Genomic DNA, 18955 nt, shown 5'->3' with positions numbered 1-18955 from the left:
GGCGCAACAGGGCCTCTTCAACCTCAGGATGCTGAAGAAATTTGGCTTGGCCCCTCAGACCCTCAGAGACTTTTACAGATGCTCAATTGAGAGCATCCTGTCGGGCTGTATTACCACCTGGTATGGCAATTGCACCGCTCGCAACCACAGGCCTCTCCAGAGGGTGGTGCAGTCTGCCCAACGCACCCCCGGGGGAACACTGTACCCTCCAGGACATCTACAGCACCCAATGTCACAGGAAGGCCAAAAAGATCATCAATTACATCAGCCACCTGAGCCACGGCCTGTTCACCCCACTATCATCCAGAAAGCGAGGTCAGTACAGGTGCATCAAAGCTGGGACCGAGAGACTGAAAATCAGTTTCTATCTCAAGGCCATCAGACTGTTAAAAAGCCATCACTGGCCGGCTACCGCCCGGCTACTCATCCCTGCACCTTAGTGGCCGCTTTCCTATATACATAGACATGAAATCACTGGCCACTTTAATAACGGACCACTAGTCACTTTAATGATGTTTACATGCTGTAATCCATTACACTCCAATCCTGCTCACGGCTGGGTTTCCCGTCACAATCCGTGGCAGTTGCAAGTCCTGCCACATTCGACGAGCATCTGTGCCAGCGCAGTAGGATTCGATCTTAGTCCGGTATTGACGCTTTGCCTGTTTAATGGCTCATCGGAGGTCGTAGTGGGATTTTTTGTAGCGTCCTTGATAGAGACAGCTCTATTCTTTAGCCTGTAACCCATGGCTTCTGGTTGGGATATGTACGTACAGTCACTGTGGGGGCGACGTTGTCGATGCACTTAATAGTGAAGCCGGTGACTAATGTGGCAAACTCCTCAATGCCATCAGATGAATCGCGGAACATATTCCAGTCTGTGCTAGCGAAACAGTCCTGTAGCTTAGCATCCGCTTCATCGGACCACTTCCCAATTGGGCGCGTCACTGGTACTTCCTGTTTTGAGTTTTTGCTTGTAGAGAGAGCTTTGTGTGCGTTTCCTTAGGGCTGTATGAAAATCCGTATCGCCAAAGCATCGCGGAACATCGGTGTGAAAATTTTAGAAGTCATTTCCGATTGAGCCGACATATGCAGTGTTTACCGTGAATGCAGTCTCTGCAACCACGGGAACATTGCCTTTAATTGTCAATCCTGTTACAAAACAGATCTTCAGCGTCACGGATTGAATAGAGCCCTTAAAGTTGAAATCTGTAGAAGGGGAAAGAGCGCCGCTGTTCCACCCCAGCGCCTTTGTTTTTGTTTTGTTGATGAAATTAAAAGGGGGCATCCAGCATTGCGGTAAAAGGGACACAAGAGTGTTCGATGTTTGAAGTAAACTTCTTTGTTGTTGTAATATTGTAAACAGACATGGCAGTTTCACCAACTACAAATATCATTTTCAATCGGTCTACTTTATTCTCCTTTTCTTTACACCTATACTCCAACTTTTCAATTTCCTCCCGTGTTAAAAACACTTCTAATTTTCACTATAACACACATTGGAACACCAACTGTGAGAGTGGTGTGGCAGGGAATCTGTCAGTTGTTACTAGTATGTTCATTGTAGCTGCTCCATACCACATTTAGCAGTAATGGAAGATGTGGCACTGAGAGACAATAGATTCGCTTTTAGCTTGGATCTGAAGTACTTATCTTTTGTGATTTCTGTTTTCTATTTTCTACTCCTCTAAGAGCTTAGTGCTTAGTTGTATCTCACACTGGATTCGTGTTGGGTACCATATATCAATGTTTAAGGGAGCTTGTCATTGATAGTACCAACACACACTGCAAGACCATGACGTTCTTCAGTGACAGGGTGAGGGAACGTTTTCCACATTCGTAATTGAAAGCAAATGTCTTGTTGTGCTTTCTTCCTGTAGTGTAGCAATGAGATTTCATTGCTTTTACAAGGGTTGAAAAATTAGTGGAAATGTCCACAAATGTTGCAACCTTAATGTTTTACACAGATCTGTGTGAAGTGAATGGGATCCTGTGTAGGCTTCAAGGAGAGCTGCGGAGATCCGAACATGATCAACCGTGTGTATACAAGTGTGTATGCAAGCCGTAGTAGACATGAGAAGACTTGAGGATACATAAGGCCGTAGTAGACATGAGAAGACTTGAGGATACATAAGGCCGTAGTAGACATGAGAAGACTTGAGGATACATAAGGCCGTAGTAGACATGAGAAGACTTGAGGATACATAAGGCCGTAGTAGACATGAGAAGACTTGAGGATACATAAGGCCGTAGTAGACATGAGAAGACTTGAGGATACATAAGGCCGTAGTAGACATGAGAAGACTTGAGGATACATAAGGGGACGAGTGTCTTCAAGCATACACACGCACACACACACACACACACACACACACACACAAAACATGCATATCAGGGAGATTATCATAACTGTTTGTTCCACTGAGTGCCTAGCCCTTGATATTGTTTTTCAAACTGCTCATTGGTCAAGTGTTTTCTATACATACAACCATTTTTACTGTAGCATGATCATATACAAGCTTCAGCTGCCTTAATCTCTCGTGGACAGATTTAAATGGCGAGAATGTTTCAAGGCTCACATAGAATTATGTGATTACAAGCAGTAGCTCCTGGTTTTGGGTTTTCATCATTGATTATTTGGACTAATCGCGACTAAACCTTTCCTTTTTTGGCCATGAATAACACGGGTTAAATTAGCAGAAGGGAGGGGTTTGTCCTATAGTTTTCATTTGCTAGGGAGGAGACTTCACTTCCTCCATTTGCACAAAGGTAATCCAAATCAAATCGAATTTTGTTTGTCACATACACATGGATAGCAGATGTTGATGCGAGTGTAGCGAAATGCTTGTGCTTCTAGTTCCGACAATGCAGTAATAACCAACGAGTAATCAAACCTAACAATCCCACAACAACTACCTCATACACACAAGTGTAAAGGGATAAAGAATATGTACATAAAGATATATGAATAGGCAAGATATCTTGCATAGGCAAGATGCAGTAGATGGTATAGAGTAAAGTATATACAGTGGGAAGAACAAGTATTTGATACACTGCCGATTTTGCAGGTTTTCCTACTTACAAAGCATGTAGAGGTCTGTAATTTTTATCATAGGTACACTTCAACTGTGAGAGACGCAATCTAACGCAAAAAATCCAGAAAATCACATTGTATGATTTTTAAGTAATTAATTTGCATTTTATTGCATGACATAAGTATTTGATCACCTACCAACCAGTAAGAATTCCGGCTCTCACAGACCTGTTTGTTTTTCTTTAAGAAGCCCTCCTGTTCTCCACTCATTACCTGTATTGACTGCACCTGTTTGAACTTGTTACCTGTATAAAAGACACCTGTCCACACACTCAATCAAACAGACTCCAACCTCTCCACAATGGCCAAGACCAGAGAGCTGTGTAAGGACATCAGGGATAAAATTGTAGACCTGCACAAGGCTGGGATGGGCTACAGGACAATAAAATCCTGCAGTGCACGCAAGGTCTCCCTGCTCAAGCCAGCGCATGTCCAGGCCCGTCTGAAGTTTGCCAATGACCATCTGGATGATCCAGAGGAGGAATGGGAGAAGGTCATGTGGTCTGATGAGACAAAAATAGAGCTTTTTTGGTCTAAACTCCACTCGCCGTGTTTGGAGGAAGAAGAAGGATGAGTACAACCCCAAGAACACCATCCCAACCGTGAAGCATGGAGGTGGAAACATCATTCTTTGGGGATGCTTTTCTGCAAAGGGGACAAGACGACTGCACCATATTGAGGGGAGGATGGATGGGGCCATGTATCGCGAGATCTTGGCCAACAACCTCCTTCCCTCAGTAAAAGCATTGAAGATGGGTCGTGGCTGGGTCTTCCAGCATGACACCGACCCGAAACACACAGCCAGGGCAACTAAGGAGTGGCTCCGTAAGAAGCATCTCAAGGTCCTGGAGTGGCCTAGCCAGTCTCCAGACCTGAACCCAATAGAAAATCTTTGGAGGGAGCTGAAAGTCCCTATTGCCCAGCGACAGCCCCAAAACCTGAAGGATCTGGAGAAGGTCTGTATGGAGGAGTGGGCCAAAATCCCTGCTGCAGTGTGTGCAAACCTGGTCAAGAACTACAGGAAACGTATGATCTCTGTAATTTCAAACGAAGGTTTCTGTGCCAAATATTAAGTTCTGCTTTTCTGATGTATCAAATACTTATGTCATGCAATAAAATGCAAATGAATTACTTAAAATTCATACAATGTGATTTTCTGGATTTTTGTTTTTAGATTCCGTCTCTCACAGTTGAAGTGTACCTATGATAAAATTACAAAATTACAGACCTCTACATGCTTTGTAAGTAGGAAAACCAGCAAAATCGGCAGTGTATCAAATACTTGTTATCCCCACTGTACATATGAGATGTGTAATGTAGGTATGTAAACATAAAAGTGGCATTGTTTAAAGTGGCTAGTGATACATGTATTACTTAAAGATGGCAAGATGCAGTAGAAGGTATAGGGTACAGTATATCCATATGAGAGGAGTAATATAGGGTATGTAAACATTATATTAAGTGGCATTGTTTAAAGTGGCTAGTGATACGTTTTTACATCAATTTTTCCATTATTAAAGTGGCTGGAGTTGAGCATCTGTAAAAGTTTTTTTGAGTGCTTTTGGTGACGAGACGAATTTCTTCAGCCTCCGGAGGTTGAAGAGGCGCTGCTGCGCCTTCTTCACCACGCTGCCGAGGAACTTAACTTACTACCCTCGCCGCTACTGCTGTTTCCTGAAGTCCACGATCATCTCCTTTGCTTCACAATTGTTCATTGGGTCCCCCCCCCCCCTCCAGAAGTGAAACAGTAAATTACAAACTTTTGCGAAATCATTTTACTTCTGCGTAGCCCAGAAAGGGTTAAAGTCACATATTAATTTATTAGCATCATTTTACATCTATCACAGGTTGAAAACTCCATTCATCTAGGCCATTTGTGCTTGAGTGCTAGAGAGCTGCATTAATAGATTATAAAATAACATTATATCGCTACAGTTCATGCATAATTTAGCACATTGCTTTCACAAATGGTACACATGGAAGTAAGGGTTTAGGTAATCTAATATTCTTCCATAATTTGATGAGATCTATCAAGGACCCTTAGACAGAGGAAATTGGTTTTCAATGAGGCACTGCCTTTATAAAGATCCTAGATTTACATGTTGTGTTCGCAAACAAAACTCACTTTTGCAACATACATAATTCATGAGTAGTTTCCAGGGCACAGCGTAACAAACAGAGCAAGCAGAAACCCGGACCACTCCCGTGGCTTTTAGAGAAGTAGGACCTAGTCTACCATCTTGAATTAGTTGTATTTCTGAAGAATGTTCACAGTCTCCAAAATGAGCACTGTCTGCATATCTTTCCTTGGCATCATGTTCAACAAGGCTCTGGCACTGAGACAGACCAATAGTCATTCAGTGAGGTAAAGAGAGGAAATTACAATGGAAATTACAGTTTTTTATAGCTATATGAAAGTACCTTATCGTTATCTCTAAGAGAGGGGGGCTTCCTTCTGTAAACGGGCTGTCCCCAGCCCTCATGAAACCAATTCAATATGACAGATAAATCTGTGCTTTTCAGTGCGTCTCATTTCAAGAGTTTAGTCCCCGTGAGCAGCTCAGAATCAGAGCAAGCATTCACGTCGTACACAACTGGTCTCACCAGTAAAATGCCAACCACTCAGCCTGCTACAGTATCGACGGGCACAGTGGGAGCTTTATTGACAAGCAGCATGCTATCATGTGAATCATTGGACACCATTCCACACATAGCAAGATAACCTGCAATTTCAATGCTGTCCCTCTTTAACTCTCTCCACTGTCAGAGCTAAGGAAGGTCACAGAAATGCTTGCCACCGAGAAGCGATTATTGAACCCTCCTTTTGGTGACAAAGAATGTGGCGGCCGATTGTGTTCCAAAACCATTTGAGTCTGGACCGTGTCTGGAACCCGACCGTTCCTGTCAGATTTAGTTAAACATCTCTTCTCAGCTCTTATCATCTGATCAGCGCTGAGCAGATAGAACAAACGTCATTTCATCCATGCAAACACTGTTATATTGGATTGTAGTAAGTGATTCCATTACAAACTTTCCTTCTCACCGCTGGTTATTGGATTTGCTTCATGAGACTAACCTATTGGCTTATGTCCGTTTTCTTCCAAATCATCAAGCAGCGCCGACATGACCTTGCTCGGGAGCGATGTTCAAATAAACGCTCTGAAAGCAGTGGATAATTGTCCATCCCTCTCCATAACTGCAGCAACAGAGACGTAACATCGCTGGCCGTTTTAATTATGGCCTGTGGGGCAGTCTGCTGATTATGGACTGTTTTAATTACGGCTCATTTTACGTTATGTTAGATGTCAGCGAGGCCGGATTGGAGCCGTGCTCTCTGTCAGCCATAGTGTCTCCCGAGTCTTCTGTTCAGCTTTCCTCATCAGCACCAGAGAGCTCTTATCCAGAATGTAAGGATCAAAGGGACCGCCACTAGGATAGGAACCATGAGCCCCACAAATACCCCACCCCCCCAACCCCCACCTGGGAACAGAGGGACTACAGTAAGTCCCATCCCCACAGCCGCATCAATCAATCAATCAATTGTATTTATAAAGCCCTTCTTACATCAGCTGATGTCACAAAGTGCTGTACAGACACCCAGCCTAAGACCCCAAACAGCAAGCGATGCAGGTGTAGAAGCACGGTGGCTTAGAAAAACTCCCTAGAAAGGCCAGAACTTAGGAAGAAACCTAGAGAGGAACCAGGCTATGAGGGATGGCCAGTCCTTTCCTGGCTGTGCCGGGTAGAGATTGTAACAGAACATGGCCAATATGTTCAAATGTTCATAGATGACCAGCAGGGTCAAATAATAATAACCACAGTGGTTGTCAAGGGTGCAACACGTCAGCAACTCAGGAGTAAATGTCAGTTGGCTTTTCATAGCCGATCATTCAGAGGATCTCCACCGCTCCTGCTGTCACTAGAGAGTTGACAGCAGCAGGTCTGGGACAGGTAGCACGTCCGGTGAACCGGTCAGGATTCCATAGCCGCAGGCAGAACAATTGAAAATGGAGCAGCAGCATGGCCTGGTGGACTGGGGACAGCAAGGTGTCATCGGTCCAGGTAGTCCTGACGCATGGTCCTAGGGCTCAGGTCCTCAGAGAGAGAGAAAGAAACAAAGAGAGAGAAAGAGAGAATTAGAGAGAGCATACTTACATTCACACAGAACATTGGTTAAGACAGGATAAATACTCCAGATATAACAGGCTGACCCTAGCCCCCCGACACATAAACTACTGCAGCATAAATACTGGAGGCTGAGACATTAGTGGTCGGGAGACACTGTGGCCCCGTACGACGATATCCCCGGACAGGGCCAAACAGGCAGGATATAACCCCACCCACTTTGCCAAAGCACAACCCCCACACCACTAGAGGGATATCTTCAACCACCAACTTACCATCCTGAGACAAGGGCGAGTATAGCCCACGAAGATCTCCGCCACGGCACAACCCGAGGGGGGGGCGCCAACCGACATAAATCAGCATCACACTCCGTAATTAAAGCGACGGTCTACAGTGACCTCTCATGTTCAGAGCATTTGTTAAAGAGCTGTATTGACTAAGTGTCTAAATTGATGAGGCAGTTCATTGTTTTCCAGCGCTGGATTTTTGTTTTTTAAATATTTTACCTTGATGGACAGAGAGGGGAACTGATAATGGAATTGTACATGGAAACGTAAGAACAAATGCACATTTGGGTAGCTTCCTTTTATGTTTATTGGCTGAACATTTGTACGACATGTCTTCAATGTCCAGTACTGTATTTTCTTTGATTTCAACGCCAGTATTGTTTATGACGTAGATTTAGTTTGGGATATACAGTATATGAAATTGACAAATGTTCTTCTGATTGATGTCAGTCCACAAACAGGCAAATTAGAACAAGAAGGTTAATTTGTAAACCAAGCACATGTCAATAAAAACCCGTGGCAGGCCTGAAGAGAGTCGAGGGCCCTTCAAGCGGAGCAATCCTGTAACATAAAGCCAGAACAGACAGCCTTTGAAAGGATTTTCCTTACCAATGAGGACAGGCATTAATAGAAAGCACAAACACAATACCCATCCTCATCACCAAGTGGAACGTTAAGAAAAACCTCACAAAGGCTTTTCTTTGAACATTTTAAAAAGACAACCTGATTGACTGATTGTCCATGAAAGTGGGTTGATATGAAAGAACATGTTATTGAAGTCACACAGAGCAAACATGCCGTCCTTTTTACAATGTGCACGGAAGGGATTTACTGCAATAGACGAAGGGCATAAATACAACACACGTCATTTGATTACAATAAAACGGTAAGTGTATTCAGTTACGTTACCAGCAAAGATATTGTAATCAGATTACCGACAACATGATTACTTAGACTACTTTTAAATTCAGACACCTTATGACAACATTCTGTTTTCTCAATGACATTCAATTCAGCATTGGAAAAAGCATCAGTTTGTTCCACCTGAGTGAGTCAGAGACCACTAGGATGACATACCAAATGCTTTGAATGGATCCTTTTTTGTCTTCTTCTAATGCCTCTTAAAGGTAAGGCAATCCAAAAGTAACTGAGAGTGAGTTTGGGTAATCCAAAAGTTACGATACTAATTACAATTTTGGACAGGCAACTAGTAACTGTAATGGATTACATTTAGAAAGTAACCTACCCAACCCTCCACACAAACACACGGTATATAATCAGTATGTAATCAGATCATATGTGTGTTCCATGGTTCAGTGGAGAGGGGACTTTCTCTCTCCCTCTGACCCTGTCTGTTCCCACAGAAGCACAGTCTCATGTCCTCCCTCACCCCGTTACTGACCAGCACATACAGCACTGGGTCCACCACACTGTTCAGGCTGGACAGGGCCAGCGTGAACGAGAAAGGGAAGTGCATTTTCTGCTCAAACTGACAGTACATCTTTTCGTCCATGTGGTAGTAGGCCAGGGAGCGGGTCAGCAGGAGGAGGTGGTAGGGGGCGAAGCACACAGAGAAAATCCCGATCACCCCGAAGGACAGCAGCCGTACCTTCCTCTTAGCCTGCTCCCCCAGCCCCTCGCTCTGCTTCACCTGGCCCATGATCCTCCAGTAACACAGCCCCAGCACCAGCAGGGGCAGCAGGAAGCCGATGCCCACACGCAGCAGGTTGAACAGGGCCACGGGCTGCGGCATGGGGTAGGTCTCGTAGCAGCGGTCCTGCGTGTCGTCGTGGGCATCCTGCAGGTTGTCCTTGAACAGCACCAGGCCGTGTCCGGACATGACAGTCACGCACACGACCAGACAAAGCACCCAGGCGTAGCGCGCGCTGCGGAAGGCTTTGGTCCTCAGGGGGTAGGTGACGGCCAGGCAGCGGTCCACAGAGATGCAGCACAGCAGGTAGATGCTAAGGTACATGTTGGAGTAGTAGAAGAAGCCGGCCACGCTGCAGGACAGGCTGCCCAGGCTCCAGTGGTGGTCCCGGTGGTAGTAGTTGATCCAGAGAGGCATGGTAAAGATATAGAGTAGGTCAGACAGGGACAGGTTGAGCAGGAATACCCCCAGGGTGTTCTGGCTGCGGACCTGCTGGACGATGGGGCCAAGGGTCAATAGGTTAAAGGCCAAGCCCAGGATAAAGGCCAGGATGTAGATGCTCATCAGGAAGTCACTGATAGGGCTATTAGAGATGGTCACGCAAGTCAAGTTGAAGTTTGTTTTATCCATCTGTTTCTCTATCTTTGTTCAGGCCCAAACTGGAGTAGTTCCTGAAAAGACAAACAAATCAAAATCAAATGTGCTGAATACAACAGGTATTACAACCTTATAGTGAAATGCTTACTTACGAGCCCCTAACCAACAATGCAGTTTTTTAAAATATGGATAAGAATAAGAAATAAAAGTAACAATTAATTAAAGAGCAGCAGTAAAATAACAATAGCGAGGTATATACAGGGGGGTACCGGTACTGATTCAATGTCCGGAGGCCCCGGTTAGTTGAGTTAATATGTACATGTTGGTAGAGTTATTAAAGTGACTATGCATAGATGGTAACAACAGAGAGTAGCAGTGGTGTAAAAGAGGGGGGCGGGGGCAATGCAAATAGTCTGGGTAGCCATTTGATTAGGTGTCTTATGGCTTGGGGGTAGAAGCTGTTTAGAAGCCTCTTGGACCTAGACTTGATGCTCCGGTACCGCTTGACGTGTGGTAGCAGAGAGAACAGTCTATGACTAGGGCGGCTGCAGTTTTTGACCATTTTTAGGGCCTTCCTCTGACACCGCCTGGTATAGAGGTCCTGGATGGCAGGAAGCTTGGCCCCAGTGATGTACTGGGCCATTCGCACTACCCTCTGTAGTGCCTTGCGGTCGGAGGCCGAGCAGTTGCCATTACCAGGCAGCGATGCAACCCGTCAGGATGCTCTCGATGGTGCAGCTGTAGAACCTTTTGAGGATCTGAGGACCCATGCCAAATCTTTTCAGTCTCCTGAGGGGAATAGGTTTTGTGGTGCCCTCTTCACGACTGTCTTGGTGTGCTTGGACCATGTTAGTTTGCTGGTGATGTGGACACCAAGGAACTAGAAGCTCTCAACCTGCTCCACTGCAGCCCCGTCGATAAGAATGGGGGCATGCTCGGCCCTCTTTTTCCTGTAGTCCACAATAATCTCCTTTGTCTTGACCATGTTGAGGGAGAGGTTGTCCTGGCACCACACAGCCAGGTCTCTGACCTCCTCCCTATTGGCTGTCTCGCCGTTGTCGGTGATCAGGCCTACCACTTTTGTGTCATCGGCAAACTTAATGATGGTGTTGGAGTCGTGCCTGGCGGTGCAGTCATGAGTGAACAGGGAGTATAGGAGGGGACTGAGCACGCACCCCTGAGGGGCCCCTGTTTTAAGGATCAGCGTGGCGGATGTGTTGTTACCTACCCTTACCACCTGGGGGCGGCCGGTCCAGAAGTCCAGGATCCAGCTGCAGAGGGAGGTGTTTACACCCAGGGTCCTTAGCTTATTTTTGAGCTTTGAGGGAACACTATGGTGTTGAATGCTAAGCTGTTGTCAATGAATAGCATTCTCACATAGGTGTTCCTTTTGTCCAGGTGGGAAAGGGCAGTGTGGAGTGCATTAGAGATTGCATCATCTATGGATCTGTTTGGGCGGTATGCAAATTGGAGTGGGTCTAGGGTTTCTGGGATAATGGTGTTAATGTGAGCCATGATCAGCCTTTCAAAGCATTTCATGGCTCCAGATGTGAGTGCTACGGGTCAGTAGTCATTTAGGCAGGTTACCTTAGTGTTCTTGGGCACAGGCACTATGGTTGTCTGCTCAAAACATGTATATCTTGTATGTTATTAGTGTAAAATAAAATATAGCTTAAATCGCTTGTGATGTATGAACCCTGATCAGAAAAGCTTGATTATCACCTGTGTTACAAAATCAGGTTTTGGTAGTCTTTGCCATTTTTTTTTATTAAACATTTATTTAACCAGGAAAGTTGTATTTAGACACAGTCTTGAGTCATAAATGAGACTAGTCTGTCTTTCCTAGATCTTCCTGTAGTCTCATTTAGTAGAAAGTTACTCACATAGGGCTCTACTCAATCCGCATTGCGGAAGTTCAGCTTTACAGCTTGTTTGAAATTTAAAGGCGATGGTCCCGCTTTTGGCAGGAGACTGCATTCCCAGTAAACACTGCATATGTTGGCTCATTCAGAAATGACCTTCACATTTCTATCGCGGAATCTGTAACACTTCAGCTTTACAGATTGAATAGAGCCCATAAAGTGTGTCACAGAGACACATCCAGTGCATTCGGAAAGTTTTCAGACCCCTTCACATTTTGATATGTTACAGCCTTTTTTCCCTTTATCAATCTGCACACAATACCACACAAAGCAAAAACGTGTATTTTTTAAATATCACATTTACAGTATTCAGAGCCTTTCTCAGTATTTTGTTGAACCACCTTCGGCAGTGATTACAGCCTTGAGTCTTTTTTGGGTGTGACGCTAGAAGCTTGGCACACCTGTATTAGGGGAGTTTCTCCCATTCTTCTCTGCAGATCTTCTCAATCCCTGCCAGGATGGATGGGTAATATCGCAGCACAGCTATTTTCCGGTCTCGCCAGAGATGTTTGATCGAGTTCAAGTCCGGGCACTGACTGGGCCACTCAAGGACATTCAGAGACTTGTCCCAAAGCCACTCCTGCGTTGTCTTGGCTGTGTGATTAGGGTCGTTGTCCTGTTGGAAGGTGAACTTTCGCCCCAGTCTGCGATCCTGTGCGCTCCGGAGCAGGTTTTCATCAAGGATCTCTCTGTACTTTGCTCCGTTCGTCTTTCCCTCGATCCTGACTAGTCTCCCACATCCCCACCACCATGCTTCACTGTAGGGATGGTATTGGCCAGGTGATGAGCGTTGCCTGGTCTTCTCCATGCGTGTTGCTTGGCATTCAGGCCAGAGTTCAATCTTGGTTTAATCAGACCAGAGATTCTTCTTTCTCATGGTCTGAGAGCCCTTTAGGTATCTTTTGGTAAACTCCAAGCGGGCTGTCATGTGTCTTTTACTGAGGAGTGGCTTCCGTCTGACCACTCTATTATAAAGGCCTGTTTGGTGGAGTGCGGCAGAGATGGTTGTCCTTTTGGAAGGTTCTCCCATCTCCACGGAGGAACTCTGGAGCTTTGTCACAGTGACCAACGGGTTTTTGGTCACATCCTTGACCAAGGCCCTTCTCCACTGGTTGCTCAATTTGGCCAGGATGCCAGCTCTATGAAGAGTCTTGGTGGTTCCAAACTTCTTCCATTTAAGAATTATGGAGGCCAATGTGTTCTTGGGGACCTTCAATACTGCTGGTATTTTTTGGTACCCTTCCCCAGATCTGTGCCTCGACACAATCCTCTAAGGACAATTCCTTAGACCTCATGGCTTGGTTTTTGCTCTGACGTCCCACAGTTGACAGTGCACCTTATATAGACAGGTGTGTGCCTTTCCAAATCATGTCCAATCAAGTTGTAGAAACATCTCAAGGATGATCAATGGACACAGAATGCAGCTAAGCTCAATTTTGACTCTCATAGCAAAGGGTCTGAATACTTATGTAAGTAAGTTATTTCTGTTTCTTTTGCAAACATTTCTAAAAACCTGTTTTCACTTTGTCATTATGGGGTACTGTGTGTAGATTGATGAGGAAAGAAAACGTATTTAAATCCATTTTAGAATAAGTCTGTAACGTAACACAATATGGAAAAAGTGAAGGGGTCTGAATATATAGCATATATATAGCACATATGAGTTGAACTCATCCCTCAAAAGATGGCATCCTCTTACTCACAATCATTACTCACAATCATTACAGTATCCAGCTCATCACACTTTGCTCCAACCCATTTCATTGACAAAATTGTTTGTGTGTGAAAAAGATAAAACCCTTTGGCTATCCACTCTGACACAGTCAGAATTGTAACATACTATTTGAGCTTGATAATGGGCTCTGGGTGGAAAATATGAGTCGACCCTTCAAGAGTGGGCCTCTGAGGTTTAGTCATGGTCTCACAAATATCGATTTGAGCCTTATTGCAGTGGAACTGGCTAACTCCAAATTGCCTGTGAAACCATCTCTCCACTTTTAAATACTTTGTGTGAAAAGCCTAACCAATTTCAGGATTTGTGACCTTCTATATTGTCTGACCCCCTCTGTGTATGATAGGAGTTACTGTCATTGGCTCCCTCCTCCTAACGGGTTTAAATTACCTTATGTTAATGCCGCTGTCCAGTAAATTGCATCAACATGTTCCATGGTTATTGTTCTGCATGGTTTCAAACTGGCTGACTATCTGCCACCGCACAGGTTGTGATTCGCGGGAGAGCATTTGCACTTCATCGTGACGTTCAATGTGCCCGAGCCAGGCACTGGGATTGGATTAACCAGATATTTTGGAGGCAATAAGACTGACAGCAGGACCGTTCGTAGCTTTAATGCTTATTTAAATACTTTAGTGAAATGCAAGGAAGGACATAGTTCTAATAAGGTCACAGGGGTGCTACGGTCATAGCGTGAAGAAAATATGTCCCGCGGCAGTAGCTTTATCAATCAATTGGCGATGACATTTTCGGACTGGTACTACACACTGATAATCAGATCTACGTTTCTGTGCTCGCTTGCTCCTGAAACAGACATGCAAGTCTGACGATCACATGAAACAAACATCACTGTACCAATGTAAATCCCAATTAGGTTCTGGGAAACGTGGCAGCCATTCATAAAGATGGGCATCTATGTTCCTTTCGATACCACTAACACCAACGTGTGTTTTCAGATAATTAGTAGGGCAATCACATAATTACCTTCTCAGCTCTCTGATGGACTAATACAAAAGTCTTCTTTTGAATTATTGCACTAAAAAGGTGTTGATTGGCTCGAATTGGAGAAAAGCCAAGTTCTGAAAGATAAAACAGGAAATCGTTAAAAAAAAAATTATGGGGCTGAGAAGATGATCTTGCTATGTTTCCATCCTCATCCCACACTCAGGCTTTGTTGGTTGTTAGTGTGCAGAAACAGAAGGCCCTTAATGGTATACGTGGATGATAATACATTGGCATGAATTGGCATGTGATGTAAATGTGCTCTAAGGTATATAATTAGTATGTAATCCAGACTGATCAAGCACTCGTTCCTATTCCGTGAGTTAATGCTCATGATATGGATCTTAAAGGGTAATTATATGGTTGATCCACAGATCTGTCATTAATCTAAGTTCTCACCATGTGGATGACGGCAAATAGCCTACCTAAGGTAGGCATTTTGCAGCCAATAAGAATGAGCGTTGACTATGTGACGATCTGCACATTTTCCTTTGTATTATTACCACGGTGAATTGGGCAACCTGAACACTGTACTTTGGTTTGTTGAAAGATGACGGACCATAACGTGCTAATCATTAATCAGAGCATTCTGCTATGCTGGTACAATCTACTGACTAGTCAGGCCATTTGGCCTCCAATAATCACTGTGTAATTTAGAAGCATCTTTCACTTTCAGAGACATTGATGGAATAATCTTTGCGTTAGTTGAACATTTTGCGCCCGTGACAACGTTCATCAGAAAAAGTGAAAAGGCTGAACGTAGGTGTCGGTGGCATACCGATAGCTTGAGTTGTGAGTAACTGTGGTATTCCCCTCTTAGTAACAAGCCCCTCTTAGTAACAAGGAAATAAAGAACGGTCTGGTCTAGATTACTAATGTTCCATTGACTCTTAACCAAAAATAAATTCATAACTGCTGATACAAATCTTTCCAAATGCTGACACGACACCACATATATAATGCTGAATCTGTGGCCACCGTGGGTGCGTTCTTGATAACTGCGCTATTGTGGTTACCCTTTGCTATAACACAGACTCATTTCCTCTTTCTTAAAAAAACATTTATATACACTTAGGTTGGAGCCATTAAAACTCGTTTTTCAACCACTTGACAAATATATTTTTAACAAAGTTAAGTTTTGGCAACCCGGTTAGGACATCTATTGTGTGCATGAAGCAAGTCATTTTTCCAACAATTGTTTACAGACAGATTACTTCACTTATAATTCACTATATCACAATTCCAGTCGGTCAGAAGTTTACATATACTTGACTGTGCCTTTAAACAGCTTGGAAAGTTACAGAAAATTATGTAATGGCTTTAGAAGCTTCTGATAGGCTAATTGACACCATTTGAGTCAATTGGATGTGTACCTGTGGATGTATTTCAAGGCCTACCTTCAAACTCAGTGCCTCTTTGCTTGACATCATGGGAAAATCAAAAGAAAATCAGCCAAGACCTCAGAAAAATAATTGTAGACCTCCACGAGTCTGGTTCATCCTTGGGAGCAATTTCCAAACGCCTGAAGTTACCACGTTTATCTGTACAAACAGTAGTAAGCAAATATAAAGAAAATAAAATGATGTGGATATATTGAAGCAACATCTCAAGACATCAGTCAGGAAGTTAAAGCTTGGTCGCAAATGGGTCTTCCAAATGAACAATGACCCCAAACATACTTCCAAAGTTGTGGAAAGATGGCTCAAGGACAACAAAGTCAAGGTATTAGAGTGGCCATCACAAAGCCCTGACCTCAATCCTATAGAAAATTTGTGGGCAGAACTGAAAAAGCATGTGCAGGCAAGGAGGCCCACAAACCTGACTCAGTTACACCAGCTCTGTCAGGAGGAATGGGCCGAAATTCACCCAACTTATTGCGTGAATCTTGTGGACGGCTACCCGAAACATTTGACACAAGTTAAACAATTTAAAGGCAATGCTACCAAATACTAATTGACTGTATGTAAACTTCAGACCCACTGGGAATGTGATGAAAGGAATAAAAGTTGAAATATATAATTCTCTCTACTATTATTCTGACGTTTCCACATTCTTAAAATAAAGTGGTGATACTAACTGACCTAAGACAGGATTTTTACTCTGATTAAATGTCATTAATTGTGAAAAACTGAGTTTCAATGTATTTGGCTAAGGTGTATGTAAACTTCAGACTTCAACTGTACATTCCAGTACATTACTGGAGAACACCGTAGGTCTACTTTCCCAGGCAAGTTTTGTTATCTCATGTTTGACCTGAAGTATGCACTTTTTAAGCTATTTGTCCTGTCTGATTAACAAAGCATCATGAATATTCGTGTAGCAGGCTACCCTTCATAAGTCTGCAACTCTACATGCTACTTGCCTTGCGTTCTCTCCCACAGGATTCTCTGTCTGTCAGATTTGCACACCATCTTGGTTAACTCCCTGAGATTGTGGGTTTAGTTTAGTCCTCGTGTTGTCCGTATTCTCTTAAAGTCAAATGAACCTTGCTTAGCAACTAGAAGAGTCCATTTGACTGACACTACATGTAATATCTACCCACTGAAGCCATCCTGAGTAGCCCTCTCCAGACCGCTTCTATTGTGGATTTCACCCCATTACATCTGTCCAGTAGCATGTTAATGTTCTTTTAGCCAAACGCACAGGGAGGGGACTCTCAGACGTACAGTGACAGCTAGGCGAAAGATCTCCCAGGTCACAGATAGTCTCGTGTCCCAACGGTCCCAAAGCGTAACTCGTTTACATCCTTGAAAATGTCCACTTTTGTTCTCAATCAGCAGACAGTCCTCCACATTTCCACAGTTCTCAGAATCAACCCTCTGTTTTGCCCTTTAAGCACCTGTGGGAGCAATTTGCATGTTTTCGAACGTTGAATCAGTCACTGGCTACATTCCCAGACCTCTTTAGTCTAATCATTTAGTAAGACTGACTCACACTGCTACAGGTTTCCTTTTACCACTGTCATCCTGGGGCCAGAGCAACAGGGGAAATTGTGTGTTGGGGGGGGGGGGGGGGGGGGGGGGGGGGGGAGTTATTTTAGAACGGAATTAAAATGTATCTTGTCAGCGCAATGTTTAGGTAGAATATTTAGGAAGTGTAGACGTGCATCTGTGAAGGGATTGAACTGAGACCTCAAGAACTCGCAATCAATTTGAGACAATATGTGTATGTCTTATCTTCTAAAATATACAGTGATACTCTGTGTACTAACTTCCAGAGAATGTCTGATCTCCATCGGAAAGGAAAAAGTTGACAAAAGCGCTATCATTCTTTCATCTACACTTTTTACCACTTCTGAGTCCTGACCACCGTTTTAGAAGACCTCACCTGTCAGTTGTGGGACTCAGCTTGTTGTCGACAATGGTTCTCCAAAGTGGAAGAACTTCTGTCTCCTTCAGTAACCCTCAGGCACAGGAGATGTCCATTCAGACAGCCTGAGGGGAGGCTTCAGAACCTTTGAGTTACTGCCAGACCAGAGTCCCACATGACGACAGGAAGAGAGCTGCGCCCACTCCAGTTAGAAGCACTCTGATGAAAGGAGACAACCGACAGACTGATGGTTTTCAACCCAGTACACGTCCTCTCCTCTGATGGGGAAATGCCAACCATTAGCAGTCAGTCCACTCACTGAAGTCAAGATGTCAGACAGACAGCCAATGCACGAGAGAGACACGGAGAGAGAACAAGTCAGACACGAGAGAGGAAGAGAAGAGTGATGTTTAGGGGAGGAGGGAGTTTCCTTCAGCATACACGTGCATTGGAGAAGTAATTACTTCAGGGCGGGGGGGTAGACACTTCTCACACACTAACTCCCCAGCAACCCCTAGATGGATCGTTCAGACTGAAACTTACAACTTGACAGGCAGTCAGGCTGATCACAATGGTCGTTTCCTCCACAAGAGACCACAAAGAGAGCAATCCGCAGCAACCGATATTATAGACACACAGGCAATGTGAGTCAATAACACAATAGAGCAAAATTATCTTTAGATGTGACTAATGGGCTATTCCTGTTGGCATAGAAATCTAATACACATGTCAACCTGGACTGAAACCATCAGTGAAAATTCTAAAATGATTCATCACGGGTCAGGTCGTCTCTAACGTCATCTCCGTACCAGAAGTAAATCACATCCGGAGATTACATGACTTGGATGGCATCTGCCTATTAATTAATAGAGGAGGGAAACATGTGTATCACAGTCACAATTCAACTGGGAATGGGAAGCGAATATCCTTTATAAACGGACCTGCCCTACACTCCGTGTTAATATTTATCATCCCATCTTTGCATTTTGTCTTGTAATAACTCTCTCAATATGCACTTGAGGTTGAATGCTTCACAGCCGTTTCCAAAGTGATTTTTGTTGTTGTTGTTGTTGAATGAACGTTGCTGCAGGGAAATGTACAGGAAGGCATGAAGGTGTGTGGGTAAATGAGCAGATAGTCTACAATTGTCAGTGGTGATAAGTTTCAGAGATGCGGTCAGAAATTAGAAGTTGGTAGTTGGAGAGGAAAATCTATCCGGAAGTGAGGCTGCGTTGT

The 18955-nt window shown here is 44.1% G+C and overlaps 1 protein-coding gene across 2 annotated transcripts; it reads right to left on the bottom strand.

Moving 5' to 3' along the window:
* Positions 1-7499: 7499 nt before the first annotated feature.
* LOC110503491 (G-protein coupled receptor 4-like) lies at positions 7500-18124 on the bottom strand. 2 transcript variants are annotated; one of them, XM_036962018.1, is made up of 3 exons: positions 17738-18103; positions 14393-14487; positions 7500-9828 (listed from the first exon to the last, which is right to left on the bottom strand). In XM_036962018.1, the coding sequence occupies exon 3, from the start codon at positions 9785-9787 to the stop codon at positions 8795-8797; it is 993 nt and encodes a 330-aa protein (XP_036817913.1). In that variant the 5' UTR covers positions 9788-9828; positions 14393-14487; positions 17738-18103; the 3' UTR covers positions 7500-8794. The 2 variants fall into 2 exon arrangements, with proteins under 2 accessions (XP_036817913.1, XP_036817914.1); XM_036962019.1 differs by lacking the exon at positions 14393-14487 and having other exon boundaries at positions 17738-18124.
* Positions 18125-18955: the final 831 nt, after the last annotated feature.

The sequence above is a fragment of the Oncorhynchus mykiss genome, chromosome 24, assembly GCF_013265735.2.
Source record: "Oncorhynchus mykiss isolate Arlee chromosome 24, USDA_OmykA_1.1, whole genome shotgun sequence".
In the NCBI taxonomy this organism is placed as follows: domain Eukaryota; kingdom Metazoa; phylum Chordata; class Actinopteri; order Salmoniformes; family Salmonidae; genus Oncorhynchus; species Oncorhynchus mykiss.
Note: the sequence above shows the minus strand (reverse complement) of the source record. Positions and strands in the feature narration are given on the sequence as shown.

Coding starts and splice junctions, on each gene's coding strand:
- LOC110503491 (XM_036962019.1), bottom strand. CDS start 9,787: ATGGATAAAACAAACTTCAACTTGACTTGCGTGACCATCTCTAATAGC.